Source organism: Lagopus leucura, unplaced genomic scaffold, assembly GCF_019238085.1.
Source record: "Lagopus leucura isolate 7727_CA_CO unplaced genomic scaffold, USGS_WTPT01 Super-Scaffold_73, whole genome shotgun sequence".
Classification (NCBI taxonomy): Eukaryota; Metazoa; Chordata; class Aves; order Galliformes; family Phasianidae; genus Lagopus; species Lagopus leucura.
In genome coordinates, this window is record NW_024962252.1 from 51306443 (window position 1) to 51325711 (window position 19269).

At 42.3% G+C, this 19269-nt stretch overlaps 1 protein-coding gene across 1 annotated transcript in view; it reads left to right on the forward strand.

The window, feature by feature from the left end:
• The first annotated feature begins 2649 nt into the window (after positions 1-2649).
• Positions 2650-19269, forward strand: part of AIG1 (androgen induced 1) — a 118713-nt gene continuing 102093 nt past the window's right edge. The window contains exon 1 of the mRNA XM_042894680.1: positions 2650-2814. Within this exon, the coding sequence (XP_042750614.1) occupies positions 2674-2814 (141 nt within the window). The 5' untranslated portion in view covers positions 2650-2673. The remainder of the gene's footprint in view (positions 2815-19269) is intronic.

Genomic DNA, 19269 nt, shown 5'->3' on the forward strand with positions numbered 1-19269 from the left:
CATAAAGACTAATGGCAGCCTGCAATCTAATTAGCTGTCATTATAATACTGTCCAGAGATTCATCAGATACTCTTTTGAAAAGGACACAGGCACAAAGAACTCACCCACAGAGGAGTTAAGTTTCCTTTCAAAGTGCTCAAGAAAGAAGAGACTGACCAGGAAGAAGCTTGGCTGAGCCTGGCACGTTCGTTAGCCTGCCCCAACATCTTTGTGACTGAAGTAAAAAGAACGGGGAACAAAAGTGTTTATACATTCCATTTCATTTAAACTTTCACCTTGGATTACAAGGTTGAATGAAGGTTTTTCTTGTGTGAGGTTAGGATTTTCTGCAAGTTTTGCTGAGGTTTCTCAGGAAGATTGGAGAGTAGAATTGAAAAGCATTCAAAACAGGGCTCCAAAAAGCCTGAGTAATTTTTCTCCTTTGTAAAGACAGGATGATTAAAAGCATGGCAGATCAGGAATGGTGGTTATCATGTTGTGTGCAGTGAGCGTTCAAATCTGTGGAGTACTATTACTGACATGGAGGTGACCCAAGGAGTAAGGTCCTGTACATAGTAGGGTGAGGTGCAATTAGAGACGTAGAGCAAAGACTGCCTAAGGCTTCAACCAGCCTCAAACTCTTTGTGTCAGAGGCAGATCTCACAGGTGTGTGTATGACTGTGATCTGCCATGCTCTTTAGCTCTGCAGCCACCTGTCTCTGGCAGCTTACAAAACTCAAGCTCAGAGAGGCTTGCACACTGAGTGCGCCTCTACTGTAGCACTGCAGTTTAGCTCAAGAGTATTTTGGCAGTAAATCTCATAAACATCTAGACTTACACTGTGCTACTGGTCTATAACATGACATCTGTCAGAAAGCAAGCTGGATTCCCTCTGAAAAAAAAGCAAACCAGAAGATGTGCTTCAGAGGTTCCCTTAAGGTACTCCATGTATCAGTGAAAATCTAGTCCACGGGTCCAGGCAAAAGCCTGCCTACAGCGAAGCCTCCTGCAATACATGCAGCACAAGCATCAGATCCTCAGAAGCAGCAGTGGTGCAGCTCCACTTGTACTGCAGCACACTATCACCATTAGCAGTTGGTCTCCTACTGTATTGACAATTCCTCCCAATACCACTTACACGGAACCTTAACATTTCTTAGAATATCCCCAGTTGGAATCCACATAAGGATTAGTCTGTAAGTCTCAAACACATGCCAAACACCATAGAGAGTCTGGTTGCCTTATGTGCTTTCTAGTGGCTTGAAACCAAGTAACCTAAGCAACCTAGTGGGAAATTCATGGATTCTTTGACCATGTCCAAAAATACAATTTCTCTGCAGAACCAGGGACCTTAAACCATCCTAATTCCATCTAGGGTAGCTGCTAGGATATGTTCTCCTACACAACCCTTCTTTTTGCAGAACTCGAGCACTGAGATACCAAAAGAGGCACGGAAGATTTTTACTCATTATGCAATGAATATAAGTAGGGGACACACTGCACAGTCATTGATTCTTTCTGTCTTCCAGCAGCATAACTATGACAAAGCACCTTATTTTTCTAATACCTATTGCAGAGATGGCATTTATGGAAGTCGTTTGTCCAAGCTCAAGCATCACTGCAGGTGTTCTTTCTCTGTACAACAACTCTTCCGCACAATGGAACAATTCAGTGCCTCCTCTGCAACCAAACACTAAAACCCTCTCCTTTTTGGGGTGTATCAGCTCAAGCACAAGACGCCCTAGGTTGCTGCTATCACCAAAGATGCCTTGGAGATCAAACCTCAGCTGACAGAATCACAGAACTATTATGGCTGGAAGGACCTCTAAGACCATCCAGCCCGACCATCAGCCCATTCCACCACACCCACTGACCACATCCCTCAGTGCCACATCCACACAGCTGAGCACCTGCAGGGACAGGACTGCACCGCCTCGCTGGGCAGCTTGTGCCAATGCCTCACCTTTCTTTCTGAGAAGAAATTTTTCCTAATATCCCATCTGAAGCCGCCATTCAATTGTTCACACAAAGACTGGCATGTTGATCCCTCACACCACACTTCTGCTCACATCCCCAGGCGTCACCTTTCACTTGATCTAACTCCCACGAAGTTACTTTTCTGGAGCCCTGTTCTACTGTTTTATTTTCTCCTGGATTATGGCTAGGCATTTGGTCTCGGGGCCTCCTCAGACCCAGCACGAATCTCTGAGCCTTTTTAGCATCCCCTACCTACTCAACGGGTAGGAAGCCAGGGCCAGAGCCGAGGCCGCAAACCCGGGCATCACGAAGAGCTCACCTCCAGCAGCACCGTTCCCACGCTACGACCTCCCCAGAGCAGTACCCACGTCAGGCCGGCAGCCCTCCCCGCCCGGCGCGGCGTCACCTGCGCAGCCCACCTGAGGCAGCCCCGCGCCTCCACCGCTCCTCGGGAGCGGCGCGGCCCCGTCCCGCACGGCCGGGCACTGAGCTCGGGAGCGCGCCTACCCCGCTGCCTGCGCCGCCGCCGCCGCCGCCGCCCGGCCCGGCCCCAACGGGCACCCGCAGCCGCCGCGTCGCGCTCCGCCCCGGCCCGGCTCTGGGAGGCCGTCCCGCCCGGCCCGGCCCGCGGACAGCCGGGCACACCGGCACTCGCGGAAGTGCAGCGCGCTGGCTGTTAGCCCGCCGCCGCCGAGGCCGCCCCTGCAGCGCGCAACATGGCGCTGGTGCCCTGCCAGGTGCTGCGCGCCGCCATCCTCCTGTCCTATTGCTCCATCCTGTGCAATTACAAGGCCATTGACATGCCCGCGCATCAGACCTATGGAGGCAGCTGGAAATTTCTGACCTTCATAGACCTGGTAAGTGCCCCCGCGGCCCTGCCCCCCTCCTCGGGCTGCCCGCGCGGAGCGGCCCGGCCCGGTGCTTCGCGGCCCCCGGAGGCGGCCCGGCCCGACGGCGGCGCCAGGTGGTGACCTTACGGCGGGGACGTGCTGGGGCTGCGGGGCCGCCTGCGACAGACACTGATAAAGCCGAGGGGCTGCCCCGCGGGGAAGGTGCTGCTGGGGGTTTGGCCTTCGGTGGTGGCCGGCAGCACAGCTGCTGGTCCGCGTGTTCGGCTCCGAGGTGCTGTCAGAAGAAAACACGTCACGTTCCCTTTGGCCCTTCCCCGGCAGGTGTGCGTGCGAGAATGATACAGGGCCCCTCGGCTCGCCACTCCGCTCAGCCCGGGTCCCAGACACACGGTGCGCCTATGGAACAAGAGGTGTTTAGTTGCGCTTGCTCATAAGGATCCGCGCCGCACGCGTGTGGCAGACGGCAGCGGGAGCTGCGCCTCCTTCTTGGGGGTTATTTTTGCCCCCATGTCCGCGCCTGTGTAGCCTCGTAGCAGTCTTGCTATTGTAGAAATGGGAGGAGCGGGGGCGGGGGAAGGACAGAGATGGGAGGAGACGCTCCGTGCTTGGTTCAGAAGCTGGATGGCTGCTTGTCCCTTGGAGCTTTATCAAACCGTGTTCTTTTCTGTGAGTCTACAGAGTAATCAAACGAGAAACATTACAGTTCCATAGCTGCAGAAGAGTCTCACAATATCTCCTGTAGAACAAAAACCTCTCTTAGAACTTCATTCTGTAGTCAGACATTCTGTGTTACTACTAGCGCATTAACACCTGTGCACTTCATATCTGGTCAGTAGGCTGAGTGGTGAGTTTGGCAACCCAAATCAGACGCTGTTAACCTAGGTGGAATGTGGAAGTCTTGCATCAGAATTAAACTCAGATTCCTTGAGGCCTGTATTTCATTCAGAGAGAAGCAACTACTGTGCTTTGTATTTAGTATTAGGATAATTTCTGTGTTGGGTGTGAAATGTTGGCTGTGTTCTTGGGCTCCACGTCTCAGCAGTGCTTTTGCTGCTGTTTTAAAAGGGTGTATTAAGTCTTGATTCCTGGAAGGCAAGCTAATGTCTAAATTTGGCTTTTTTATTCTTCTGGACTGCTGAACGGTGCTGTCAGTGGTATCAGTTGATAGGAATTAATGGCAAACCCCAGTAAGTTAGGGTGGACTTTTGTCCTCATTGACTGTCAAGTTGAACACGTACCAACTGAAGTTCAAAGCCCACAATTTTGGTATGAATCTCCTTCCTCTTACTCTCTGTTCTTCTAGATCTGACAGTTGTTTGAAGATGAAGTGTATTAGGGCTGTCATATTGTGAAAATAATGTTTGATGGTACGTGATATTAGTTATTTCTGCAAAGGCCTGCTCTCTGTGTTCATGTTGACTTTTCTGTCAAAGCATATGCATGGTTCAGGTTCAGGCTACTTCTGATGTGACTCAAAAAGTCAAGGTGAATGTAAGGTGCCTTCTGAAATGTCTAGAAAGTTATCAACTACAGCTAGTCATCTCTAGTTATTTTTGTCCCTTGGCTAATAGTTGTCATGTGTTTCTCATAATTAGCAAGTCTTATAGGAGAAAAGCTTATGAGTTCTTCACTGTTTTTGCTTCTTCTGAATAAGAGGGTGGTGGGGAGATATGAAGAAACAAAATATTGTTTGATACTTGAGGAGGATAGGAGGAGGGGTGGTTGGAGGATGTTAGGCACATTTTCAAAATCCTTTGTATTGGCTTTGTGTTGAAAAACTCTTCCATAAGTTTGAGTTTCCTTGACCATGTATAGTGTTCCTGTGTCAGTCCTATTTGAAGGCTGTCTAGACAAAATATCAGCTATGCCAGAGTCTTGGCAGTCTTCCTGCTACAGATTGTACCTCTGCAAGCAGAGATTTCATATTTGACATCATAGAAACACATAGAAATTCTTTCTATTTCCAGAAACGGTTTACATGTTTTGAGAAAACTGAGGTTTTTAATTGCATCTAAAAAATTATGTGGATTTTTTTCACCTGTCCATTTGTAATGGGACATTCCACTTCAGTCTTAGCACCAGTAGAATCTCAGATATTTACGTAGCTGCCTTTGCAGAGGTTTTGTGTGAAATTATTTACAGTTATCTGCATGTAATGTGCTTTTGAATCTAATTATGAAAAACTAGTAGCTTGGAGTCTAAAACACAAGATAGAGTAAAATACTCTAAATGTATGCATTAATCTGAACAGCACTCATACTGTTTATAGAAGTCGAGCCTTAAGATGAAATTGCCTAATACAAAGTTAAAGCCTGTCTCTGTCTGTCCATAATATTTTGGATGTTCATACCTAAATAATATTTTCTTGGATGCTGATATTCCTGCTTAATCTTTCCTGTTCTTGGATTACAAAAGAAAGTCAGTGCTGCTGATGGCTTCTTTTAACTGCTGTAGTTCTGGTTACTGATTCAGTTTCTTTGCAGTTGCAACATTCCCTTAAATATATCCCTGTCTATTTCCATATTCTTCTGATTAATGAAGCAATGTACTGGAGTGAAGAATGTATTGAAAGTATGTTTTGTGGTGATGCTGCTCTCTCTTGCTCATAGTGATCATTCCTCCACTTCAGGCTTTCCTGGTGCATGAAGGTGGCAGATGCTTACCCTGCTTGTTCAAAAATGGCCAGGATGTTTGCTTGGTATCAACAGATTCCAAAACTTCTGAAAAAGGACCAGAATCGTTTCTGTCATTTATAGAACAGAATACAGGTATGAAGAGGCAAAGAACTGTTGCCGGGTGATTTGTTACTGGGCCCAGCAGATTAAATTATTGAAGTGAGCATTCAGGCTGCTTCAAAATTACACGTTGCTTTCATTTTGCCCCACTGTACAAACCAGGCTGCAAAGTTAGTTCCTGTGAACTAACGCAGGAAAGAATTGGATTCAGGTGCAATATTCCAAGACAGCTGTCTAAAATCTCTTATAAAGCTGCCTTTGTTAGACTCGGGCTCAATATTTTGTGCCTCAGCAGTAGATTGCTTCCCTGTTCCCTTCACTGTTACCCATGGCTTTGGTGCTGAGCCTCATAGTGGAAGTTGAGGTGAAAAAAATGCCAGTCCAAAGTGACTTTTTGTAACAGATTTGTCAGCTCATTAACTCTTGCAGGAGTTTTCCCTACTTATCATAGAATTATGAATGGCCTGGGTTGAAAAGGACCACCAATGATCATTGAGTTTCAACCCCCCTGCTATGTGCAGGGTCTCCAACCACCAGACCAGGCTGCCCAGAGCCACATCCAGCCTGGCCTTGAATGCATCCAGGGATGGGGCATCTACAGCCTCCTTGGACAATCTGTATTCCTTCAGCTCTGTAAGTGCTTGAAGCTAAATTAAAGATAAATGGATCATTATGCTTACACTGCAACCATGCACCTGCATTTATAAATACACACTTGTTAGGGGGCTCCTTTGTGTCAACTTTTGTAAAATGTCAGGATCCTTAATGTTGAGACGATTAAGTTTTTTTTACTCTTAGTTCTTTTGTTTTTGTTGTGAGAGGAAGCAAGAAATAAACAGATTCCATATTCCGGAACAAAGTGGAACTTTTGGGTACCAGAAGATGGTCACTTACTTTTATTTTATGTGTTTGAATTGTGTGATAATTAGCAGAAAGCTAGCTTATAGTTAGCATAAATATGAATCTTTTTATTAATAAGGGGTTCCTGGTCTAAATAAATTCTAATTTTTTTTGTGCAGTTTTTCTGGAAACTTTATTCCTCAAACAAGTGGGTATAAACCAAGACATTACTGCACATCCATAGGCTTGTATTAACAAAATCCTGTGTGGGGTCTTTAATCATGAGGGCCCTCTGACAGATTGAACCATGATATAGAGAGACAAAAGGCAAGAGGATATTTTTGGAAGCAGACTCAAGTGTTACGTGTTATGATTAATGTCCCTGTTTTGAATAACAGGGTGAATGTTAGTGTGGGCATTCATACCTCTCGATTCAGGGCAGCCAAAGCTGGACAGGAATTAATTTTGCTTGTGTCTGGTCATATACTGTTATTCTTCCTTTGAAAGGAATACCAAGATGTCTACATACCTACTTTTATACATTGCCTAGCAGATTGAGTCTCTGCAAAACAACTGGTATAAGCTTTGCAGTTGGATCATCTTTTGGTGGTACGCATTGCATTTTTCTGTAGTAACTGTAGTTTCATTAAGTTCATTAAGTCATCAGAAGTTAGTCTGTTTCTTGCCTTGGGAAAATTTTAGAAGGTCATGGTATCACCAACAGCACTAGAAACTAGAATTTCCAGATTTGCCGTTTACCTTTTACTTCTTAGTGCATTTGTTATTAAATTATGTGAGGTGAAGTTGTTAGATAAAATAGATAACTGCTTAACAAAACATGGCTAAAATTACAGATGATTTGTGCCCTCCCTGAATATAGTCATGTTAATAGGAAATTAGATGACCAGTAAATGTCAATGGGCAGAAGATTCAGAAGTCAGTCTTTTCCCTACGTAAAAATCAGAAGTCAGCTTGATTGCAGTCAGGCTGGATACCCATTGCCCAATGTAAAATTAGGCAAATTTGCATCAGCAATAGGTGTGTCGCTTATCTTATGAAATCACAGTGCCTTCATTCATGCCACACTATTACAGTACATGGACCCTTACCACTAATATTAATAAAATACAATGCCATGTGCTTCTCTGATGCTAAACTTGGAAGGCCCAATTGTAGATGGCCTGAAATCATTTCTGAAGTGGAATCTCACAACTTAGGAAGGGTAAGGTTGATTAGCCAGCGCAGGGGTAATGGTGCTTGAGGTAAAGGAGAGCTGAGAAAGTAACATTGTTTTTTTTTCTTTGTCATTCATTACCCATATAATCAAATACTTTACACGTTGCCGTATATATTCTGTGTGGTATTATCCTGCACCTATTCACCACATCTGTTGAATATTGTGAATTCCTCTTTATTTAATGCTGTAAACTCTTGCACTTCTTGAGCTGCTACAATTTCTAGTTGATGTCTGGAGATCAAAAGGCAGTTTGTGTTCCTGACTGCCTGGCTGGCTTCTGTTGAATGTTGAGCAAGTTTCTTCACTGACTGTATGGGTTAAACTTATTGCAAATAGAGGACAGAAGCAAAAACATGTTCCACAGTCTATGGAATATAATTATACGACTCTTCCAGGATTTCCTTTGTTGAAATGAATTTCACCTTCTGCTCTTCTCTTTCATCATCTGTGAAGTTACCCTGCTAGTCACCCACCTTTGTCAAGTGTTTTATGGCTTCTGCATGCAAAGATTACAGAAATGTAAAATGCTATTATGTATTACTCCCAGAGGTAATTCATCACCATGCCTAAATATCTCGGTGTTTTTACTGTGGCACAGAATACAATCACCAGTATTTATCAGTTTACAGGATTGCTTTTTGAGAAATAACCAGGTGAGATTTCTTAATGGTCCTTGATGTTTCTGAGAGAAAAGACGATGATATGCGTAAGGGAACCTTTTAATAAGTGTGTTTTTTAAAGCCTTATTTTTCCCTCAGGCTGTAAACAAGTCAGAGAAACAGTGATGTGTAGTGAGTGCCATTAATGCAGTAATAAAAATGTAGTAAGATCACCTTTTCTTATTCATGTTTTCCATTTGCTCTTGGTAGCACTATTACAAATTGAGTGGAATTGGAGCACTGTATCAAAGAGTTCAGTTTTCACATTACATTAGCATGTCTTTATTTTACAATTGGACAGAAGTACGTTTGACATTCAGTTAGGGAATTCTTAGGAATGTTATGTGTGTCTTGAAATATTTATGTTGGCAGCAGGGTTGGCAGGGGAAGGGAGGAGAGTGGAAGAGAGGACAAATTGGGATCACTTACTATGGTGATAGATTTAACTAACGACAGTAATATTATTTTATGACTTGGAGTATGTAAGTGATAGGTAACAGTACTATGTTAACAGTACTATAAAGCAGTGAAAAGTGTATGGTTTTGCCAGAACAGTTCAAATGATGACAACTTCATGCAGTTGGTTTAGAAGGTTTTCTGTTTCCCTTTGAAAAAAATCCTGTATACACTGCATGCAGCTGAAAGTTTTTCTTTATAATTTTATTATAGGAGTAATGATAACTCAGTTACTCTTGAATGTCTCCGTATGATGATGTTATTTAATACTTTAAACAATAATTTGAAACAATCTAGCGTTGTAATCTTATGGGATTCATATGCTGAACTCAAAGCTGGGGCTCTGAACTATACTGATTTCTTGTGAACACGAATCTATAATCAAATATTTAAATAATATGTGCATTTTTTGGCATTATATTCATGTTATACTTCTGAGGCTAATGAAACTTACACAGTAAATAAATTCAGGAGACTGACCTTCTTCAGTCATACTGAAGACCTACATAACCTATTAAATAATGGTTTAACTAATATAGAAAATAGCAAACTTTTTGTTTTGAGTTAAAAATATAAATCAACTCAAATTCTTCCTGAATCTTCGCAGTTAGGTCTGCCTGAGGTTGTACAAAGAACTGCATGGTGGAAGTTGGTGCAGGTAGTTGTTATTTCCTTAGGCTGCAGTACATATATGAAATTGATCACTGTATCTACAAGTAGGAAAATGCTCACACGGTAGAAATCTTTTATTGTTGGCATAATAGGAAATTCTAATGTGTCAATATGCCACCGTGCAACAAAATAATATGAAATTGTTTGCAGTTTTGAACAAAGTGAAATGAAAATATAGTAAAAGCAAGTTGAAAAAATAGGCGGTTTCACAATGCATGAAAGATGGCATAATGTAGATTTATCACAAGAGATTGCCCAGTGTGCGAACAAAGCAATAAAATAGAAATATCTCAGATTCCTTTCATTATGTGCAACAATTTCAGTGTTTCAACTTTCCTTATTTAATAATTGAAGTTGTCAGTGCCTGCCTATCCTAATGAAATTAGAAAACATTTTTCTAATTGTGCTAATTTAATATAAAATCTGATGTTGGGAGGAGCTCAGCACATGCAGAGAATCCGTGTCATTTGGAGTTCTAATTGCTAGTGCCGTTTACAGTCAGTAAACATGAAAAAGAGCAGTGCCAGTGGCAGGCTTGTGTTCTTTCTGCAGAGCTGAAGAATGAAAGAAGTACTGCTGTGTAGTAAGTTCACATGATACCAGACGTGAATATGGAAAGGTTTCTTACTTCTTACGAAAGCTTTTTCAACTTTTGCCATATTTATGTGTGTTTATTTGAATAATTACATCTTCTCTGTATCGCGTTTTCAAAAGCTTTGAATTTGTTATAAGTCTTCATAGTCTTACATCCTTTGTTGCATTCTTACATAAAATGCACCATTTTTTCAACTCCGTGTAGTGAAATTTACTGCCTCTGAAAAAGGTATGTTCAGCTTTAGTGGATGGAAAAGTTAACAGCGGCGTGAAAGAGAAAAGGAAGAAATAAAAGGAAGAAGAAGTAAAACTTGCAGCCGTTTCAGAGAGGAATAAACTAAAGTAAAATAAAATAACTAAATGCATTCCGGTACAACTTAAAAACAAGTCCCTCTTCCACTACGAACTGGAGTTACGCGCTTTGAGAATTTCCATCAGCAATTTCCCAGTTATCTCAGGGTATTTTATACTCTCTCGGCATACACTTGGCATTGTTTGTTGTTTTGTGTTTGTTTGCCTTTTCCAACATACGGCAAAATTTATGGATTCTGTTGGCTGGAATCAGATCAAACAAAAGTTAAGTGATGGGAGAAAATCAAAACCTGATTGTCATTTGTGTGAAGGTTCCTTTCTGGCAGCTTAGGTAAGTCCATGCTATTTTCCCTCTCAGGTTTGAAAGAAACATTTGAATGTCTCATGCTACATGCTCTGAACATCTTGTCTTGCTACTGTTCTTCTAAGAATCTTGTTTACAGTAGGATTTGTCAAACAAATACTTGCCAAAAGTTGCAACTGCATCATAATTTCCGCTGAAATCTGCATGCAGTTGACATAGCTCAGGTATTTTTGCTACAGGTGTCTGTTAGGTTGGCTGTTCAAGGTGTTTTAGGACTGCTAAGAGGATATCTTAAAACAAAGCTAGTACTACTGTTTTTTTTACCAGTGTCTTGATAAAGTAAAACAGAATGTGGAGGAGAGTAGAATGTCAAATCCCTTGCTAATGCCTTGCTAGCTTGTCTTATGAAGCAAACCACAATGGATTAGTTAAGTGAAACAGTTTAAGTGGACTGAAGCTTACCTCCATAAGGGCTTCTAGACGCTTCAGGCTGTTTGGGTTGGTTGGGTAAGGACTTAGCAAGGAATTTTAGTTTTACTCTGTTAATAAGCTCTTGGCTTATTCTTGCTTTTGAGCAGTGCTGTCTGTATCTATATATTTTTAAAACCTAGTCCTTTATGCTCTATTTGCATATATTTTTTTCAGGTGTCTTGAAGGCTTCTGGCTCTGGCAGCACATAAGTAACAAACTGTTATTTATTATTTTTGCTAGTATTATTAGAATTCAAGTAGTTGTGGGTGTTTCACATGCAGAGCGCAGGTGGCATATGCTTCTAAATGTACTTGTTTCAGATGCAAGAGGAAGAAGAAGCTGCTTTTAATGCTACTGTATAAATTTATAAAATGCATGAATGCAAAAGGAGTGTTTTCTCTGTGAAATGCTAAACAAGCATGTGTCTGAAGTGATGGAAGCATTCATACAGCTGATCTGCAGGCTAGCGTATCTGTGTGATCCTGAGACGCTGAAGTAGGACCCTTGTCTGTTGGGAAGATGCACGTTTTTAGGCCCAACTGACAGTGCAGGTTCAGCTCTGTGAAGGCTGCAAGTAGGAAAAGCAGGAGAGAAAAGGAAGATGACAACACTTTGTACTGGGGTGAACCGGCGAGAATGTACCATCTGACAAGCCTAGTGTTGCAACAAACTGGTGTTCAGGTGTTTGACTGCCTGTATGAGGATAAAATGAGGGAAGATGAGATGTGGAGATGCAAAGTGGCTGGTATTTCTCAGCAAAACCAGCATGTGTTAGCTCCCTCAGACTTCCTCCCTTCCTTGTCCTTGCTTGGTTCTTTCCTCCCACACATCCATACCCACCAGTGCACACAGCCCCCTCCCTTGCAACACAGTACCACTTCTCTGTGCAGAACGTATTGGGCTTAGCACACTTCTGCACACCAGAGAGTGCCTGCAAAACTTTGCCCTTAGCCAGAAGCCATATGCACTGACAGATGCAGAGGTCCCCATTTGCTGTTCACTTAAACTTACAAATTGATGCTCCGTGCTATGACAGTTTTTGTGACCTTAGTTTACTTGTTCTAGCTTTGTTCCAAGAGCTGTGAATTTGCATGTGCACACAATTAGCTGCATTCCTGTACATTCTGGAAGGTGAGTCCTAAGAATGTGTGAGTCATCAAGGAAACCGCGTGGACCTGAAGTACAGCACTGTACTTGTGAACTGGACATTCAGGAGGCTGAAAGGAATTAGGGGTATTTGGTGACAGATATGCACTGGTGTGTATGTTTAACATAATTGTTATTTTCTCATGTGGTACATAATACGAAAATATTAACTTGTGTTTGGAAAAGCTACATTGTGGTCTACTATGTCCATGTGCTGTGAGCATCTGAGAGTAAACTGTTAGTACTGAACACAGTGTAGACAACCAGTTGATAAACCATCCATAGAACGGCTTGAATGGTTTGAGGCATCAGATTCTGTTAAGTTTTTGAGTGTCAAAAAATTCTAGCTAACAAGGCAGAGCACACGTCTTTCAGGTTAGCTGTCTCCTGACCTACCAGGGCTATAAGGGGATATTTCTGTATTTATTAAGAAGCTAATGATCGTTTCTAATTCCAACATATGATCATGGAAGATTAGTATTCAAATCTCCTTGACTCAATGCCAGTATAATTTCAGAAGTTAAACACCTCTAAATTTCCAGAGATGATAATCAGTGCAATTAACTCATATGGCATTTCAAGCTAGATTTTGTTTTCTTTTTCTCATGTTTGAGGTAGGAGCTACTGAAATGGTATTGCCAAATTAATTAATTAAAAGCTGTCTTGTTCCCTGTGAAGCATGAGGTTGTGTTAAAATTATAAGATGTATTTTATCCAGACGTATTTTAGAAACGGTTAGAGGGACCTCTTGTTACTTTGGGCATTTGAGCCATTGGGATCTGAGCTTCTTGACTCCAAAATTCAACCAACAACATACAAACAAAATGCGAATGTCTTTGAGGGTGTACAGGGGATGACTTTGTTCATCCACTGATGGCTTTGTGAACAAAAATGCTCCTACTTTTTCCTCTTCCATTTCTGTCCCTTGTCACCCAGTCAGGCTCCTCAGTTTCACTTTGCTGTTGAATATGTCTGTATTTTTTGCTCTTTTTTTTTTTTTTCCTTATAGGAAGGAACAGCCCTTTCCCCATTCTTTCTGTTCTCTTCTTACCTAACTACCACAGCATCCTTGATCTTTCAGTTCTGTATTCTAGTTCCAGCTGTACACCCAGTTGTCTTCCAGCAGCCTGTATTTCCATGTCTAGTGCTTCTGTTCTTATTCCCACAGTACTCATTACAATCTTTTCCCATCAATCACATACACTTTTTCCCCTGTGCATTCCCTGCCTTACTCTGTATTTTCACCTTGTCCATCCCAAATACCCAACCTACTCAGTGTCATTCTCATGTCCTTTTAAAGCACCCTGTATAGGTCCATAACAAGAATCAGTCATCTTTTGCCGGAAAACCTTGATTTCAATCTAGTAATAGCTTTAAAGAAACCACATTTGGAATCATGTTGTTACATAAGAATTTCAGCTTTGCTTTTTGTTTTTGAACAAGCTTTTAAGCATCTTTGTTACAGGAAAAAAACACTCATAAGTGTTAAGCATAATGGATCAAGAGCCTAACGTTTATTTTGGTGTTAAAATTTTGTCACTTTTTGGTAGTCTGCCATGCAAGCTTTTATAATAAATTCCAATTCAGAAACATGTCCTTGATAAAAATTAATGTTTCAATAGAATAATCAAAATGATATAGGGAATTGGCAATCATTATTTATTTAGGCATTTTACATCTTTTTTTTTTTTCCATTTATATGTTTTAAATGAACTGTTGAAGTTCTTTTAATTGTATTTCATATTTTCTTGTAAGTAAACTCATAGTGGTAATTATGAGATATGAAATCTGCTGCATTCAGTGAGATGAACAAAAATATTTTGAAACATTGCTTATCTTATCAGCCATTACTGTTGTTAATAGGGAAGACTTCTTTTTTCATATGAACGTATATACGTACTTATTCTTTATTTATTTGGGTGTATTGGAAGCGCATGCAGACGCATCTGTTGTGATTCAGAATATATATATGGGAAAAGAAGGAAATCTGCTTTTCACAGTGTTAACACACCATTCAAACCTGTGTGGAAGAGCACTGCTTGTTAGGGGCTGCTGAACCAGGCAGTCTGGTAGAGATGAGCCTGCCGTAGCTCCACGCCCTTCACTCAGTCTAGTCAGTAGTAAGGCCAAGTATGTGCCTATTGGACACACATAAAAGCTCACATACCTGCCACTGGAATTAACACAAACACACAACTCTTGGCTCAAGCACCAACAGCATAATGCCGTTTCCATTAACTGTTGATCAGGATGAAGGTATTGGCGGAAAATATATCCAGAGATACAGTGTGAATGCCTGCAGTGTCTGACTGTGTTCATTCAGCTGACCAAGTGGCTGGCCCTGCCTGCTCAGGTTCCCCAGCTGCTGTTTCCTGTGCATGCAAACCTCCAAGGCTGGCAGCCTAACTTCAGTTGTTGGTGCACAGCCCAACTTGCACACTCACTGGTATGCACAGGTGCACACTGCAGGTTTCCCAGGGGCTGACATGAAGTGCTCTCATCTGCAGGTGCCTCATGCTCAGAGACACGTGCACAAGTGGGTGTTTCTTTGACCCCCAGGTCCCACAGCCTCTCCAATAGTGGGTTTGCAGTCACTTTGCAGAACATCTCCTCATACTGTTATCCAACTGAGACTAATAGTTACTTCAGTACTCGTCTTCCGAGCCTCTTCCCTACTCACCTGCCAATCAGACTTGGCATTCACAAAGAGCCATGCACTGACCCTCACATAAGACTTTCACTTGCTCCAGCTGCTGATATCATAGAGGCCTGGGCCTGTGTGTCCCAGGGTCTGACCCTGGTTCCTCACACTGGTTTCCCTCTGCACCTTTGTGTGTGTGAATATACACCTTTTATCACATAACCTAGTGATTCTCAGGAGCATGACATTTCCCTGAAAAATGAATGAACTGACTGAAACAATTCCTGCTACTCATAGATGACCTATGTGTTTGACTTCATCAACAAAGTGATTACTTATAGCAGATTTGGGCTTTTATGCCATGATCAGTAAAGTCCAAAGGGACCTCAGTATAATATCTTGTGAGTGTAAAATCACGTCTCTAGAGTCTATGTTAACAAAAACAAAATTCTGACTGAAACAAGTGATTTAGATTGAAGAATGCCTTTCAAGATGCGTCATCCAAACAGTCAAGTGTTGACTGGAACAAGTAGCCCCAGAGAGTCTGTAGCCTGCCTGGCTGGCCTTCTTTCTGTGACCAGCACAGGGATGGGCTGCAGGCTGACAGCATCGTTGTGATGGGAGCAGTTTTGTCTTGATGCCACTCATTGATGAGAGTCTTTTGCCCCACCACAGGGCATGCCATTGGAACCAATGCTCATGACAGCCTAGTGAAAAAATGTCATAAAACATCTGATCTTGAATAGGTATTTTGGCATGACTTGTGGCAGCTAATCGGAAGGTATTCTCTCTGTATTATCCACATTTCTTCTCCTTAGTTTGTCTGGGAAGTGATGCTCAGCTCTACACCCTGCTGCATTGTTAGAAATACAAGTTTTCTGCGCCTTGCAAGATAAGACCTTGATGTATTGAACAGGCTTGGGTTTTTTGGGGTGCTTGTTTTTTTGGTTTTTTTTTTTGGTTGGTTGGTTGGTTGTTTTTTGAAGTCTCTTCTTCTTTACATTATAAATTTATAAAACCTGAGTTCATGTGGGAAGAAGTCAATCTCACCATTCCTCATGGTAAAAGACCTTTAGAAAACGTATTTTCTAAAATATGTTTCTGGTATCAGTGCAGTTGGCTTAATCAGGTGAAAACATAACACTTGATTGTTTTCATTAAGATACTTGGTAAAAATTATATTACAATCAAATCAGCATTTGTGGTGAGAAATTGTTATTTGGTAATATTTTGCCAGCTGTATTCACTGAAAACTGTTTAACCTCTTACTTTGTTTGTATATTAGATTACTCCTGATTACAGGGGGTAGTAAATATTTTAAACAAGTAACAAAAACAATAAGAATGTGGTGCAAACAAAGTCAACTTTTAGCCAGTCTTTTCTGGTATTTTGCCTGTTCGGCAACTCAATGTTAGTAAATAGGATTTGACAGACAAAGAAGAGCAGCAATGGGGATACAACTGTTGAAGGAGATATTTGCATAGCGTACCCGTATCAAAGTATTTTTTCAGAGGAGGTCTTCTTGTCTGGGTTGTGGTCCAGACATCTTTGAGCCCTACTTCTGAACCACCCCAGTGTCTGCACCCTTCAGACTGCTGGCCTTGTGTGTATGTTTTCTGCAGGAGTCTTGTGACAGAGAAGATACATCCTTGCCGTTCAGAATTCTTTAGAGTAAACTGACCTTTTAAAAGGACTCTTTTAAGCCAGGTAGATGGGGATTCAGCATTATGAATCAGACCTAGAACAGCCCCATCTTTTATTAATATAATGTCTCTTGATTTACTGCAGGAAGCCACTGAAATGATTAAGTGTACCAGAAGTCTGCATAAAATGCCTGGGTGACCTCCAAAGCACTATAAGAAGTATCAAAGAAAAATTTTAAAACCTGAATGATCAAGTTATAGAAATTAAAGCCGTATCTCAGCTTGTGGGAAATGCTGTTAAAATAGAGACAGAGAGTGGCTGCAGAGTGGCAGAAGAGCAAGGCCACAGCTCTTCCATGGCATCTCTAACGAGCAAGTGTGCTACACAGAAAGTATCTTTCTGTTAGAGTTTGTTTTGCAGTGCTTTAGTGATATTCCAAAAAGGAAGCATAGGTAAATAATATACAGATGAAGAGTGCCTATTCCAAATAATCATCCTTGTCCATTCACTTTATATGTACTTATTTCCATACAAAGTCTTTATTTCTTCATGGTCATAGAAGCTATGCACATGCAGATAGAGGTATTGTGGTTTCTCTTTAGGACAAAATTAATAAACCCTGCTACAGAGTGTATTGCTAAGAGGAGAATTGCTTTGTGGTGCCATTTTATATCTCAAAACACTCCAGAAGTGCTGGCTAAGCTTCACAGTGTCTCTCTGCAGAGAGATATCAAATTGGCTGGATGTATAGTCATTAAAATCCTTGTGGTATTATCTTAGGTGTATAATCTGAATTGTAAAATCTCTCTAATGTCACATGGTTCAGGAGGTGCTCTATGGTGATTGCTCCTTTTGGTCTTTGGGGTTTTTGCAGGATGGGTTGGGGTTGCTGTTAAAACTAGCTGTTCAGGTAGCGCTGATAATCAGTGTCCAGATAATCACACCTCACCTCCAGTCGGCCTTGTCACACCCACTGACTCACTGCTGCTCCTGCTGATCACAGATGGGAAGGTTTTTGGGTTTTTTTTCATAGAATCATAAATTGGCATGGGTTGAAAAGGACCACAAATGATCATCTAGTTTCAGTGCCCCCTGCTCTGTGCAGGGTCACCAACCGCCAGACCAGGCTGCCCAGAGCCACATCCAGCCTGGCCTTGAATGCCTCCAGGGATGGGGCATCCACAACCTCCTTGGGCAACCTGTTCCAGTGCCTCACCAATCTCTGGGTGAACAACTTCCTCCTAATATCTAACCTAAATCTCCCCTGTCTCAGTTTAAGACTATTCCCCCTTGTCCTGTCACTTTCCACCCTTGTAAACAGCTGTTCCCCCTCCTGTTTACATGCTCCCTTCAAGTACAGGAAGACCCCAATGAGATCTTTGCAGAGCCTTCTCTTCTCCAAGCTAAACAATTCCAGTTCCCTCAGCCTTTTTTCATAGGAGAGGTACTCCAGCCCTCTGATCATCTCAGTGGCCCTCCTCTGGAGGAGCCCCATGTCCTTCCTGTACTTGGGCCTCAGGCCTGGATGGTGGTGGGATTCGTGGGGGACAAGGTGACTGCTATTAGGTATGAGTGAAGGACTGCACTCCACTACCTGTTGGCAGAGCAGTAGCAACCTGACTCTACTCTGATTCTTGTTTTGGCCTCAGCTTCTCTGCTCTCTGAGATAAGACCCAAATCCTACCTTGGCCTCCTCCCTCGTCAGTGCTACAAAAGGTTGCAGTGTTGCAGTCCTCAACTTGCTGCAGAGCAAGAGATGGGAGAGACGGGGTGCTTGTTTGCATGGTGGAGCCAGGGTAGTATATTTGACAGCATAGGAAGGAGTATGCTCTCACCAGGCTGCTGAAGAGGAAGAGCTGAAGAGAGGCAAGTGCTGAAATGACAGAATGGAAGCACAGAGTGGGTGGTTACTGCAGAGAGCATCAGGGATAGCTGCAGCACAGAGCTGACCTTCAGGAGGAGGCCCCAGGCCTAAGGACTGGCCTCTGTATATGCCAAGTTCAGGGCATCCTCAAAGTTAGCAGCAGCCATAGAGGTCATTGCCATATTTCTGGGCAGAAAGGGGTATACGTTCACTGTGTGGCATGTGCAGTGTAAATCAAGAAATTCTGGGTGATGTTGAATCTGCTGAGTATATACTGTGAGGTTACTCCCTGTGTGAGCAGTAGGTGTTTATTCAGAAGCATCAGACATTCAGCAGCCTGGACAGCATCACGAATCCTCGCATTTTGCCTGGAGACAACTTTTAGCTGGAAAGGGGGAAAATGAATGCATAGTGGGTCTAACCGAGGCAGTTAGCATGAAGGTTTACATGGGGGCTTCCGCCCACCTGACCTACTTTGTGGAGCACCAGCGGCAGCTTCTCTTCTGAAGTAAACAGCATGATACCGTCCATGCATGTTTGAGTAGGACGTGTGTTTCTTTTGGCTGCAAGAGAGGAAGGTACAGTTGTCAAGCCCAGATGGAGGCTTTGAAATATGCATGATCGTGGCAGCTGTGTGTGGGAAGAATGACTTGAAGTGTGTTGAGGAGGAGGAGGCTTGTTTACTGTGTTACTGTCTTCATGGAGCTGCAGATCTGAATGGAGGGAGAAATATGAGGAACGCGTTTCATCACCCTGGTTTATTGCTTTACTTGTCCTGGACAATTTTTTCTTGAATATTACTATTCATTATTTGTTTAAAAATTTGTAAGAGGTCGGGGAGTTACAGTGGAGGAGACTGCAAAAAATGTGTTGTGAATATTTCTTC